The sequence below is a fragment of the Haliotis asinina genome, chromosome 2 (assembly GCF_037392515.1).
Source record: "Haliotis asinina isolate JCU_RB_2024 chromosome 2, JCU_Hal_asi_v2, whole genome shotgun sequence".
Lineage (NCBI taxonomy): Eukaryota > Metazoa > Mollusca > Gastropoda > Lepetellida > Haliotidae > Haliotis > Haliotis asinina.
In genome coordinates, this window is record NC_090281.1 from 97,538,223 (window position 1) to 97,550,978 (window position 12,756).

The 12,756-nt window shown below is 41.0% G+C and overlaps 1 protein-coding gene across 1 annotated transcript in view; it reads right to left on the reverse strand.

The window, feature by feature from the left end:
• The window catches only part of LOC137274661 (carbonic anhydrase-related protein 10-like), a 65,760-nt gene extending 56,644 nt beyond the window's left edge, over positions 1-9,116 (reverse strand). The window contains exon 1 of the mRNA XM_067807982.1: positions 8,778-9,116. Coding sequence (XP_067664083.1) covers positions 8,778-8,832 — 55 coding nt within the window. The 5' untranslated portion in view covers positions 8,833-9,116. The remainder of the gene's footprint in view (positions 1-8,777) is intronic.
• Positions 9,117-12,756: the final 3,640 nt, after the last annotated feature.

The following is a 12,756-nucleotide window of genomic DNA, read 5'->3' on the forward strand; positions in this document are numbered from 1 at the left end:
AACAGAATCAACCTTACATCAATATCAATAAAATGAACTAGTCAACTGTGCTGCAGTGTAACACGCGCTGTTATCAGGACCAGTATGCATTCATGTCAAACATATGTACATATGAGCTCATGTGACATGTGTTTGATTATTTCATACAGATACGGGATGTTTTGTTTGGTACAACATGTTGTTACGAGAGTGTTTTCTGTAATTTGTATTATCATTGATTTAGTGATAGTTATAATTGGGTCACATTGTGCAGAGTTTTGTGTGTGAAATGTGGGTCACTTTCTATATCCTGTATGCTATGGCAATAAGTATGTTTAGCGGCAGACCTTCTTGATAGCGGTCCAGTTACCTGCCCTTGGCAATCTATTGTTAACTTCTCCTTGGTAATAGTTCTGACTGAAAATTGATACTTTGCTGGACACTGTGCCAATGTATATATAGGCTGGTTGTTGTTTTGACGATCACACACGGAGTTGCACTAGGAATTACAGGAGTTGTGTGCCTCTGCCTATCAACGCTTGTTTGTCAGCATCGTTTGGTACAGTCTGCCTGAGTACTGACCTTGCAAACAAGCTTCATTTGTAAAGTCCGCTTTCTCTGTAATGGCACGTTTCTGGCGCGTGATTATTAAATATTTGTGACCATTACTTTAGACTTGTGACTCAACTGCATTGTGCTAAAAATCTGTATAGTGATTCATTGTAACTTGCTCATTGTTTGTTCTATATATTATTGAATATTTTAGACTTGTGTGTTATATTTTGCTTGTTCAGGGGAGATTTATGTTACCTTCTGTCACGGCAATTTACTAACCGTAACAGTGTGATGCCCGTGTTACACAACATCACCATATTTATGAAACAATTTCCCCACATAAACACAAACAATTATCGCACTGTATACAACACAGATAGGCCTTATGACTCAAATGTTTTAAAATATCCTTAAATCGTCATCTCAGCTCTTCCCCTTGAAACCCCCAATGTCTGTACAGATCAGTACTGATTCAGCCACATGACTAGCAGAATGTTAACAATGTCTGTGTTCCTAGTGCAATGTCCAATCTCATCTGTTGTGTGTCACAGATGGGGAGCACCTTGCTTTGATACGGAGTCTCACAGAGAAATCAATAGTTTACAAATTGATATGAATCGGTGGCCTTGATCTTAGTCTTTCATAACGAAAACAAATTTCCAAACTGCCTATAAATCGGTGCTGTGATCCTCGGACGTTGTTGCGTATTAGCTTTGTTCATTAAATATTAGTATCCCCGGACTCAAAGTATCTCATATATTTCTCTTGCCTAAAGTAATAAAACAGAAAATTACGCTGTAAAACACTCAGGATGCATTTTCTATTTCACGCATTGACAAATGTCAATACCTGGCCTGATATATAGATGTTGTCAAACTAAGATGCATATTTCATCGTAAATAGAGCAATACTTGACAGCAATCGATGGACGTAGCAATCCCTGCTAAAAATATGCATTGTTTGTTGATTGTTGTTCAGACGGACAGACCCTCACACATGTTTTATAAATTAGACGATCTCCATTTTATGGAAGATGTTGTAAAAGAAACAAAGGCGAATTGTTAACGCCATTGTGCAAGGCATATTGGTGACATTTTGATTAACGGGATTGTCAGTAAATAATACAGTGGGTTCTCCCACCACAGAGGAAACATGTAAGTTTTATTTGATCAACTCGTATGGAAGCAACTCATGTATAAGATCTGGTAATCGATTCAAGACAGTTCCCCCTCCGCTGTGCTATTCAGTCTCCAGGAGGGATCCAATAAAACGGTAAGCCTGAACCCAATAGTCTCTTTTGAGACACAGACACATTATGACCAGCCTTTCTTCAAGGAAACGTTTGGCTTAGTGTGATCAATTCAACCTATTGCGTTTAAAGAATTCTTTCAATGATGATGTGTCTAAGAATGGTCACCACTGGACCTGAAGAACAGCTGTTTTGAATATTGTGGGGTAATAAATGGCACCAAATTGATGCATGGTTTGAACCTCGGCGCCGGTTGTTATTGCCAGTGACGCCGGGACCGTTTGATTGTTTGAAAATTCCAGAAAGTTTAAATTAAGTTGTGAAACCTCTACAAAATTACCTTTCAATTGGATTGAAAGATGTTATCATTCCTTTGTGCTTTAAATAACACTCCACTCCCCGAAGGATTTTAATCTCAAACACCTTTGGCTATTATATCCCTTTCGCACAATAACAAGAACAATAGCGCGTACCCATCCACCCGACGGTGACCCGTATCTTTAGTCACAGAGCATACAGCGTGTCCCTTGCCCAGTGTCTCCCAGCCTCCCGAGGGCGCATCATTGCATTACTACTTACAGTCTTGTAAGTTCAGTAACTGTTTTCCAGGTAAACAAAGACTGTTTGATGCAAACATAACTACACACCTTCACAGTAGGCCCCAGAAGTAATTGTATTTCCGATCTGTACTCAGTTACCTTACAAGATCGAAAGTCCTGTAAAGCGAGTACCATAGCAATCAATGCTTGTTTAAAGGAATCCAACTACAAACTAAAACATTCATCGCGGACAAGCAATTAACACCATCCCCAGCCAATGACGAATGTCCAAATACGGTTTACATTATTGTTCTGCACAGACCCAACACATCTGTAATTGATTTAGAGAGAAATCTTAAATCTGTTCCAATTTTTTTGAACGGTTTAGATGAGCTGAACTAAGTTTGTACCAAGGCCTTCGATAAACAATTCCGAAATGTGACAGTTAAATAATTTGATCGTAATCTACTTTCCATAAAAACATCCAGTTTACTGCCATTATGAGAAATGATACTGCTATGCACATACAATATGCAACGATTTTACATTTAAGGTGTTATAGAGCATTACAACAATGACGTCAATCCGAAACAACGCCCAAGCGTCTGACCCTTAATGTGTGTGTAACACTTGGTCGAAACGGCAAATTGGGATGCATGTGGATATTTATAAACTTAACGTTTCGGTTCCGTGTTTTCATGTTGTTCTGATATAGTAGAAGGGGCCTGCATGATTTGCAATACAATCATTTGGATCAAACTATTCACCACTAAAGAACCACAGGTAGAGTTAATGTGTCATCTGTACAAGTAGATTCTTGTAGTCGGTATGTACTATCGGGGTATGTAGTAACGAGAACATTCATATTTAAACATGTCCCTGAAAAAGTCGGTAGTTCTACGGTATATGGCTTTCAGTATGGGTCCAATAGACAATCCAGTATCCTATCACCCTTGGTTCGAATCTCAGTTTGTCCAGTTTATGTTTCTAGTTGTCCCCGTGGCTTCCATCAAAGTGATAGATGTTTAAGTCTTTTATCATTTCGGGCGTTCATCCTCCACCACCACCAGAGCTACGTAACTGACACAATACTGCTGAAAGCGGCGTAAAACACACTCACTCATGTGAATACGGGACATGGAATATTCTATAAAGACGTGTCTGTTTTCAGCGTTCCTCACCGCATGTGTTGACGAATGTGTTCGTTGACGCTGCCGTTTGGCTGAACACGTCGCTGTTGGCTGTCGACTAGGTCCCGTCAGACAAATTCAATTTTATGTGCGATATTCGACCAGCAGGTGACTTACTTTGAACTCAATCATCACACGCCTGCCACCTGTGTGTCTATTGATTCAGAGTTGTGTATTTTTATCAATAATTGTTAATATGCTTGTTTTACATTGCTAAATTCAGGAGAAAGCATGAAAATGACTGCCTCTTGGATTAAAACACATAAATCGCCCTACGGACATGGGTACAGCCTAGATGCTAAAATATCCTTCCCTTTGATGATTGCAGTGAACCTGTGAACCGGTCGGTATGACTGAGTGAGTGAGTTAATATTTAACGTCACATCGGCAATATTTCAGCCATATCGTGACGAGAACATTTAAAAATGAAAAAGACCATATGTATATTACAAAACCTGTCAACGAAGGAGAGCAAAACAGCTAGAATATCACAATTAGCATTAAAACTAGCGTGGAAAGTTATAACATATCATTATATAGACAATACAATATAAAACACGAGCTACAGATCGCCATGGTAGATCACCACACTATGGGGACTTGCTACCTGCATGGACCCTAGTTGGATTTACACCATCCCCTCAGCCACTGGCGACTGCAAGAACGTTTAGCCAAAATTAAAATAACAAAAATACTACGCTTAAATATCCTGGTCAGTTTACATTGCCTTTGAACGTTTTGGGACTTACGTACCCAGTCGGTATGACCTGATGGGAACAACTATGATGTAATCTGAATTTACAACCGCATTCTAATGTGTTCAGATTGGATGAATGCTTGCATATGCAGCTCTGCGTATAAAAGTCGGTCGCCTTACTGAAAGGTTACATTCAGCACAGACAGGAGATTCGCTATGCGTTCAACACCATATTCAGTTAGGTATGTTAGATTGAAAGGGTCACAGTATTAGGGTAATATTGACCTGTAATGTTAGCTTGCGAAATAAATGTCATTAAATGATGTGTATGATAGATGATTTGTTGGAATCTTTTCTCTATGCTGACTTTTATCGTCAATATTTGCGTGCTGTGTGGGATTACTGTGTCGTGGGCACAGCAAAAAGTTACACTCGCTGATGGAAAGTCGTTTGTCAAGTCATGCCAGTTGTGTCAAAGATATCGTATTAATCAAATATCATTTAATATTAAGCATGTGAGAAGGGTAGGATATCGATGTCTTCTCTTATGCATTTTGTCACGTTTGCGTGTGTCCTGCTCCGTTCGGGAGCAGAAATAAGGGTAAACGTGGAGGATCACCAGTCCTCATGTATGTATTGCAGTGACTGTAGGTAACGGTGAGCAGTGAGAGAGAGAGAGAGAGAGAGAGAGAGATAGAAGGAAGAAGAGTTGAATGACAGTGGATACCTTTGGAACTGCCCGAGTGTGTAAGTATGTGAGTGTGTGTGAGTTTGAGCTAATGACTATGGGGATATCTATGGACCTGTCCGACTGAGTAGGTGTGTAGGCGTGAGTGGATGTGCGAGTGCAATTGCTTGTGTCAATATCAGAGCAGTTGTCCAAAAGATTGAGTGAAAGTGTGTGTTTAGGTGAGAGCGTTTGTCACCTAAGACTTTTAATTGAATGCCCTCAAGAACTTTGTTAGAGCAGTGATGCACACTCCACACACATTATGGAACCGATGGTGTGGGTGAATTTCAGGACAAGTCGAGGATAGCATTAGACGAGACTTTATACGCGATCCTGGTACGCAAACACAAGATCCTGGTGAATTATGGCTCTTCAGTATTCAATCTGGTTACCCAGATGAAGCGTTGTCTCATCACGGCCCAAGGTCGTCTTCACGAGGGGACAACGTGTAGTGTCCTATTCTGCGTACCCCTTCAAGGGCAAAGGCATATTGAAAGCTTACAAACTCACTCACTCGTATAATCGAAGCCTGCTGGCAGTATCTGCTTCCACAACAGTTTCCTTGCAGCTGTCGTTGGGAAACAAAACACATACCGTCAAAGCCATAACCTGTTTTGCGACAGCGGAAGAGCAAACGCTCAATACGGAAATGGAGCTATTTGATATGATAATATCAACTTTCTGAAACTCCTTTATCCGAGAACCGAGTATTGATACTGATCATTACTGATGATGAATAGATATTTGTCTTTGCTTATGAGGTATGGCGGATCTATTTAGTAACCTTTTTTGCAAGACGAGATACAACTTCACGCACTGAAACCCGACCAAACAAATATATGTTACAACACCATGGATTGTTGATATAATGCGAATCGATAACAGCGAGTCACATGTCAAATATTCATGTTTCATTTGTGTTAATAAGTATTCATGTTTGAGTAGCAGAATATCCTATATAGTATCCCACAGTACACGCTTGACAACTGCATCAATCCATCTGTAAACAGAGAGGTACAGAAACAGCTCAGAATCCGCCATGTAACGAAATGGAATGGGAACTTAACGTTAATGGTGTGAGAGGCCATCACAATGATTGTGACACCGGGTGTTGACCGCAACGTGCTATAATCCAGCCAACACAGTTAAGGACATACTGACGCAGCCATGCTTGAGCTTTGATTTGGTCCTCCCCAGGGAACCAGTTAAGGTACTTTCCACGTTTAGCTACTTTGTTAATCGATTCCCATTATAGTCGCTATTCACTGGCTTGGAGAAGTATTGTACTTGGACCTCCCCGTGGTATCCGTGTGGGCACTTTCCTCTGTCATTCCGGCAGTCGTACCGTGCTCAGTGGGGCCTGTTGGTTTGGTTAGATGTTGATACAGACACATAGACAGATATGTATGAATACCACCAAGGTGTGGATGGAGGACATAGACAGATACGGGTGAATACCACCAAGGTGTGGATGGAGGACGTAGACAGATACAGATGAATAGTGAGTTAAAATTTAACGTCACATCGGCATTATTGCAGCCATATAGTGACGAGAAATGGATACAGATGAATACCAACCAGGTGTGGATGGAGGACGAAGACAAATATGGATGAATATCACCAAGCTATGGATGGAGGACATAGACAGATACCGTTGATTGCCACCAAGATGTGGGCGGAGGACTTAGACAGATACGGATGACTACCACCAAGGTGTGGAATGAGGACGTGGACAGATACGGATGAATACCACCAAGGTGTGGAATGAGGACATAGGCAGATACGGATGAATACCACCAAGCTAGGGATGGAGGACATAGACAGATACTGATGAATACCACCAAGCTAGGGATGGAGGACATAGACAGATACAGATGAATACCACCAAGGTGTGGATGGAGGGCGAAGAAAGATATGTATGAATACCGCCAAGCTAGGGATGGAGGACATAGACAGATACAGATGAATACCGCCAAGGTGTGAATGGAGGACATAGGCAGATACGGATGAATACCGCCAAGGTGTGGATGGAAGACATACGGGTGAATACCACTAAGCTAGGGACGGAGAGAGGGGTGATTCTGGTTGGTTGTTGATTCAGACACTCAGACAGATACGGATAAATACAACCAAGGTAGTGAATGGAGGACATAGACAGATACGAATGAATACAAACAAGGAGTGGACTCGGAATGTGCTTCAAAACGTCGGCAAATTCGAGAATGGAACCCAGCCTTACTGAACAGTCATTACATTGCTTGAGTGTTCTGTGAGCCAGTTGGATTTTACACCGCTCAGAGACATGGCCTTGCTCAAGACATTCTGTCCACAACCACTTGACACTGTACCCATGCTGGATCACCGCTGCGACTGTAAACACAGCGGACGACGGAAATATTTCAGAATGTGTCACCTTGAGTAACGATTGGAATAGATATAAAGTAGGCGTATTACAACTTTTCTTTCAACAATGTAGCTAAATCTAGTCATGCCCGTGTGGTTACATCGATTGTAAGCATATACAGCGTCTATATTTCATAAAGTCACCATCAATCATTCATCATATCATGTGCAAATGACGGCACCACTATTGTCCGACATGCAACCATTATCCGAACTGTCAGAGTTAGAATCTTGTCTAAGAACGAGTCAAAGACACCCCGACTCAAATGCTCACGTCTGATCATGGTGTGGGGGCCTGCAGTTAGACTGATGTATAAATCATTATATCGTCTTTTTGCATGTAAGTGCATTCAACGCAAAAAAACCGCTTGCTATAATACAAGTATCGATTCGCTATCTACAACAAGATAATGATATATTGCCTAACAATGGCATTGCCATTACACCGCATTAAGAATCATTGACAAAGCTCAAAGGCTTGCATTCTGGTGAAGGTTGTTAAGTAACTATACACGTTATACTTGCAGTCATGTGTCTACTCATTTATAGATATGACGAGGTAAAACATCTCCACTAAACATCGGAATGCTTAAGTATGGTACTGATAAATGATTCATAATTGGTGTCAAATGTAAATGAATTTAAACCAGATATATATGAAAAAAAAACGAACGAGAAGATGCCAAGCTTCACTAGCATTCCTGAATTACAGGGCATGTCGTAAACTAATTGTATCGATAATATGTACTTAAACCAACACAGGATCATCCGATCCATTGAGTTTTAGCAGTCTTTCAAACAGTCTTTGGAAAAAGATGTCTTATACATGTCAATAAACACGCGAAAGAATATACCACCATGACAACCTTAGCTGGTTTGGTTTCCTCGTATATTATTTTAGTTTCAGTATGTCAGCCAGCAGATATATCAGAAAGAGAATGCAGCTTGGTTAAAGAGTATAATGGAACATTAACCATGCATCCTAACTGCATCCGTACTGGTAACAGGCGTTGTCTGGCATGTGAATTATATATATCTAATTAAGTTAGAGTATAAACGTGATTTAAGTTCGATCCGACATGCAGCTAGCTTATATTCAAACTGAAGTGTGAAGTGTGTATTGTTAAAGATAATGGTAGACCGTATTCAGTGAAATACGTGCGTGTGACACATTCCATTAGAACAACAATAACTACAATTTTCATTTTTGTATTTTCTTATGCCCCTTTTTATAAGAGCTATTTCCTTCTAATGAATAATTGATAGCTACAATTCACCCGCACGGTATCTGTTACAATTGGATTGCAGCTTTGATAGCCTTCGGAAACAAAATGTCGAAAGGTTAAACGTTGTAAAAATATGTTGTGGATTTTCATTTCTCAACATAATGATACTTTCGTATTGTTGAGTTTAGAAGTATTTAATCAGCACTCACCTCTCGTTAGTTCCAAGTACGAGATGAAAACGAGAATCCACACGTGAAATTCCATTTCATATTATTGTCCTATTAGGAATTGAAAGTAAAAAAATCTGAAAAAGAACTAATTCCGTCAGAACTTGCTCAGTCACAAGTGTAAGTTTTCCATAGCAAATCCTCTGTCTATCACAGGTAGCGACTGAAATACCTCCTATCGAAATCTCTGTCACAGTATCTCGAGCCTAAATCCATAGCTGAACTGTTCTGACATTCTCCACTGTACGTATATGAAGCGGAGATCTGTATTAATCCAGCATATCTAGTCGCTAGACTCCGATAAAACAGCCTGCATTTATAGAGACTTGGCGAGATCGTTACATCCAGTGGCAACTCCTCACATAGGCGCAGATTGGCTGGAGAAGCCACCGTGACGAGACAGGCTAAACCAATCGATAAAACATTTCGATAGGAGATTTATTTTCTGAGGGCCGATTTTCTAAGTGACTACAAAAGCGGTCTATCTGCTAGTGTGGCCTAACGCAATCGATGTGCAACCATTACACGTAATCGAAAAGATTTAGCGGATGGTTAATGTTAGAATATTGATACTATCGTTCCCAGCTGTAGTGGCCAGTGTTGTAAGTTACAAGTGGGAACTCGTCGCTCACAGAGCGTTTGGCTCTTGACACGAAGCCTATTCAATGTGTCTTTACGACGGTGTTACTAAAAGCGCTCGTCCCCTTGGCATACACACTAACTGTAGTAAAATACATGGCTAAATTCTTAAACTGGTCTTATCTATTTGCAGCTGGTCTTATCTACTTGCAGCATGGGCGCGATGGGCTATGACGGCAATAGCGATTAACCCCCAAGACGTTATCGACAGTGTTCAGTCATTTCATCACCACGTGTCAGTATGTGTGTGTGAGGTGGCCACTGGCGTGGTCAGCAGGAATTAGTTAATGTTCCCTCTAATGAGATGTGACTTGAAGCTCTGTAATTACGCCTTTCAAAAAGGCCACCAGATGTTAGCTACGTCATAAAACATATGCGTGTTTGTGGATGAATACCGGTCGATTTATGACGGCAGAGGCAAATCATAGTGATTGCTTATATGTGAGGCCTCATTAGATATTTCTCTCCGGATGTAGGTCTACATTGAACCAGACTGGATTGCTATTCCGGAAGAGAGGCGCGCATATTTGTAATCGAGAACTCACGCGTTGTGCCAGAGTGAGCTAGGATCTGATAGACATCGGTTCGAATCCTTCATTTGCCTTTGACTATGGTATTTGATGTGACAGAAGAAATGAAAAATTGAACGAATGAAAAGACTTGCTCAAATGAATGTTAATCCCACATCTTTATGTCCGCTTTTTACCCTGACCGTTAATCGTGGGGTGGGGGTGGGGAGGAAGGGATTTGAGTGAACGTGTGGGCGAGTGAGTTTACTGGCGTTTCGAACAATATTCTCCTGCATTACCGCGTGTTTCAAGATAACATACCATGAAGGAGGTCGAGGACATCAGTAGGTTAGCACGACCTTGTTCTCGGGTATGACATGGAGAGATACAGAGATATCAGGAATCACAAGCGTCGCAAATCTGGGATTCGAAATGAAAATCATCATTAGTACGGTTAAGGAATAGAACTCGGCAACCCCAGTCTGCTCTAATGGGTCACTAATTCACTGGTCTGGAACTGGAAATTCACTGGTCTGGAACTGGAAATCCACTGGTCTGGAAATCCACTGGTCTGGAACTGGAAACTTGCTGTTCCCGAAATGGGTTGATCCGGATAGGTGTGTCTCGAAATAGAATCACGCTTGCCTCATAACTGATACCCGGTGGACTCGAACTGCAGTTAATTCATAATATTCGGGATGTTTGCTCGTACTTTGCGCTGCCGAGTATTTCCAGTATGTCATCATGATCCCTGCACCAGCGTCAAGGCGTAGTTCAAGCTTTGGGCAGTTACACTGTCACTAGAGGCACACAGACAGGTAGGACTCTCCGTGTCGCACACTTGATACCATCAGCGAACTTACTGTTGAGGTAACGTTCTTTGGTTAAGTGTATTCAGATTATTCGAATCAAAGAATTTATGATCATAGCAAGATCTCGAGATGGAGACTAGCCATAAGTCTTCCGCTAGAAGACACTATTCTACAGCATCCACCACAGCCATGAAAGTCGGACACCACATGATTGGAAGTCAACGGTATCATAGTTTGGGGCATTAAGTTTCCAGCGCTTGTGTCGCCATTGTCAGTCTCTAAATATTTTAATAGTGTCTGTATTTCTTTCATAAATCTATACCTTTTTATCCTGTCGTTTCTACTGGACAACGGGATATCCCGCTAGCTTAAACATATGATGATCACGATTGTGAGCACGCCGAAACAGTATCATTAATCAGTTCAGACAATGGTCTACCTTTCTGCCGAATTTTCTCCCGTGAAAGTGAAAGACGACACTACAAACAAATATTGCAACTCTAAATTACACAATTTCCTGTTTCATAAGAAAATGATATTTAAACTTATAATTTATAGGCTTAACAGAAAATATTCCAGGAACATCATGGCACGGGACACTTCACATATTATACCAAAGCGGTGAATCGAACTGACTTCTGGGTCTTCGGGCTGACAATCAAACGCTTTAATCACATCTCTTTAATCACATCTCTAGTCCCACCCTACCTTGTGATATTTCTGTTTGTGTACAATGTTGGCATCACGTAAACGAAATACCACAGAGGGGCCATAACCGTCTTCCACTGCCTTATATCCGTATACAATCGCACTACACACATCAGTGACGAATACCATCAACAACGTTTTCTACCAACGACATCGGTTAGGTCTCCCATTCATTCATTCATTCATTCATTCATTCATTCATTCACTCATTCATTCATTTAGTTCAAGAAAAGCCGCATTGTCTCAGATTCATTTCATATCCGTACATATTTACATGATGCATCTGTAATATTTTGCATTTACGCTGTATTATACAATGCTATTATAACACCAGTACATCTCGATGTAGTGATGCATGTAGCTCACTGATGTAAAACGTTTACACATCGCTTTACGGAGTCTCAGCTAAGGGCAGCATCACATCGAAATCGTAAGATTTCAAGCCACTTTTGGCTTTCCAAATTTCCAACACAACAGAATGAATGAATCATGTACACATAAATTTCGTGCTCGAATTTCAATCGAAATATGTTTGAATCGAAACCAGTTTTGACTGTAGGATCCTCAGACGGTGGTTCTCAGGTAGAATCCTACCCCTCATACCAAAGGTGCTTTACGGCGTCTTGAAATACATGCAGAAACTAGATGGATATTTCAGAATTGGATTATACTATGGTAGGAAATGTGAAATACACTTAAGGAAAACTTTGGGGCATTTGCTATAAAAAAAGAGAAAAAAGTGTTCAAAGGGGAGTATAATTTTATCGTTGTACTCGCAACAAAAAAGAAGCCGATATTTGTCCGTAAATTGGTTGTCAATTGCCATTTTGCGCAGTAGGTCTAGACGTAGTCTGGAGTTTTTCAAGGTTTGACGACAAGGTTGTTAACAGAAAATAACATTGAGTGTTAGGTTGAGCAAGACGAGCGATGGGAACGCCACACGCAGATCCAAACACAAACAGAATGAGGCGGGGTGTCATTTACGCCAATCTCCGGAAAATGTCATGGCGTTTGTGAATACGTTATCCATGACATGGCAAGTCAGTGTTTAGAAACTTGAACGACGATCCACAACATGCGGTGGTCGAGAAGTAGCGGCGTGAACATCCGGTCCTCTTTTGCCTATCGACAGACAGGGGACAACAGGCACCAGTTCACATCCCACCTAGCCACAGAACGACGAGGGAAAATCTGGTTATATTCCAAGCAAGAGTTCATCATGCCGGCATTGAGATCTGATTGTACGATGCACCACAAAGGGAAGAGGTACGTGACGTGGACGTGCCAGGATCT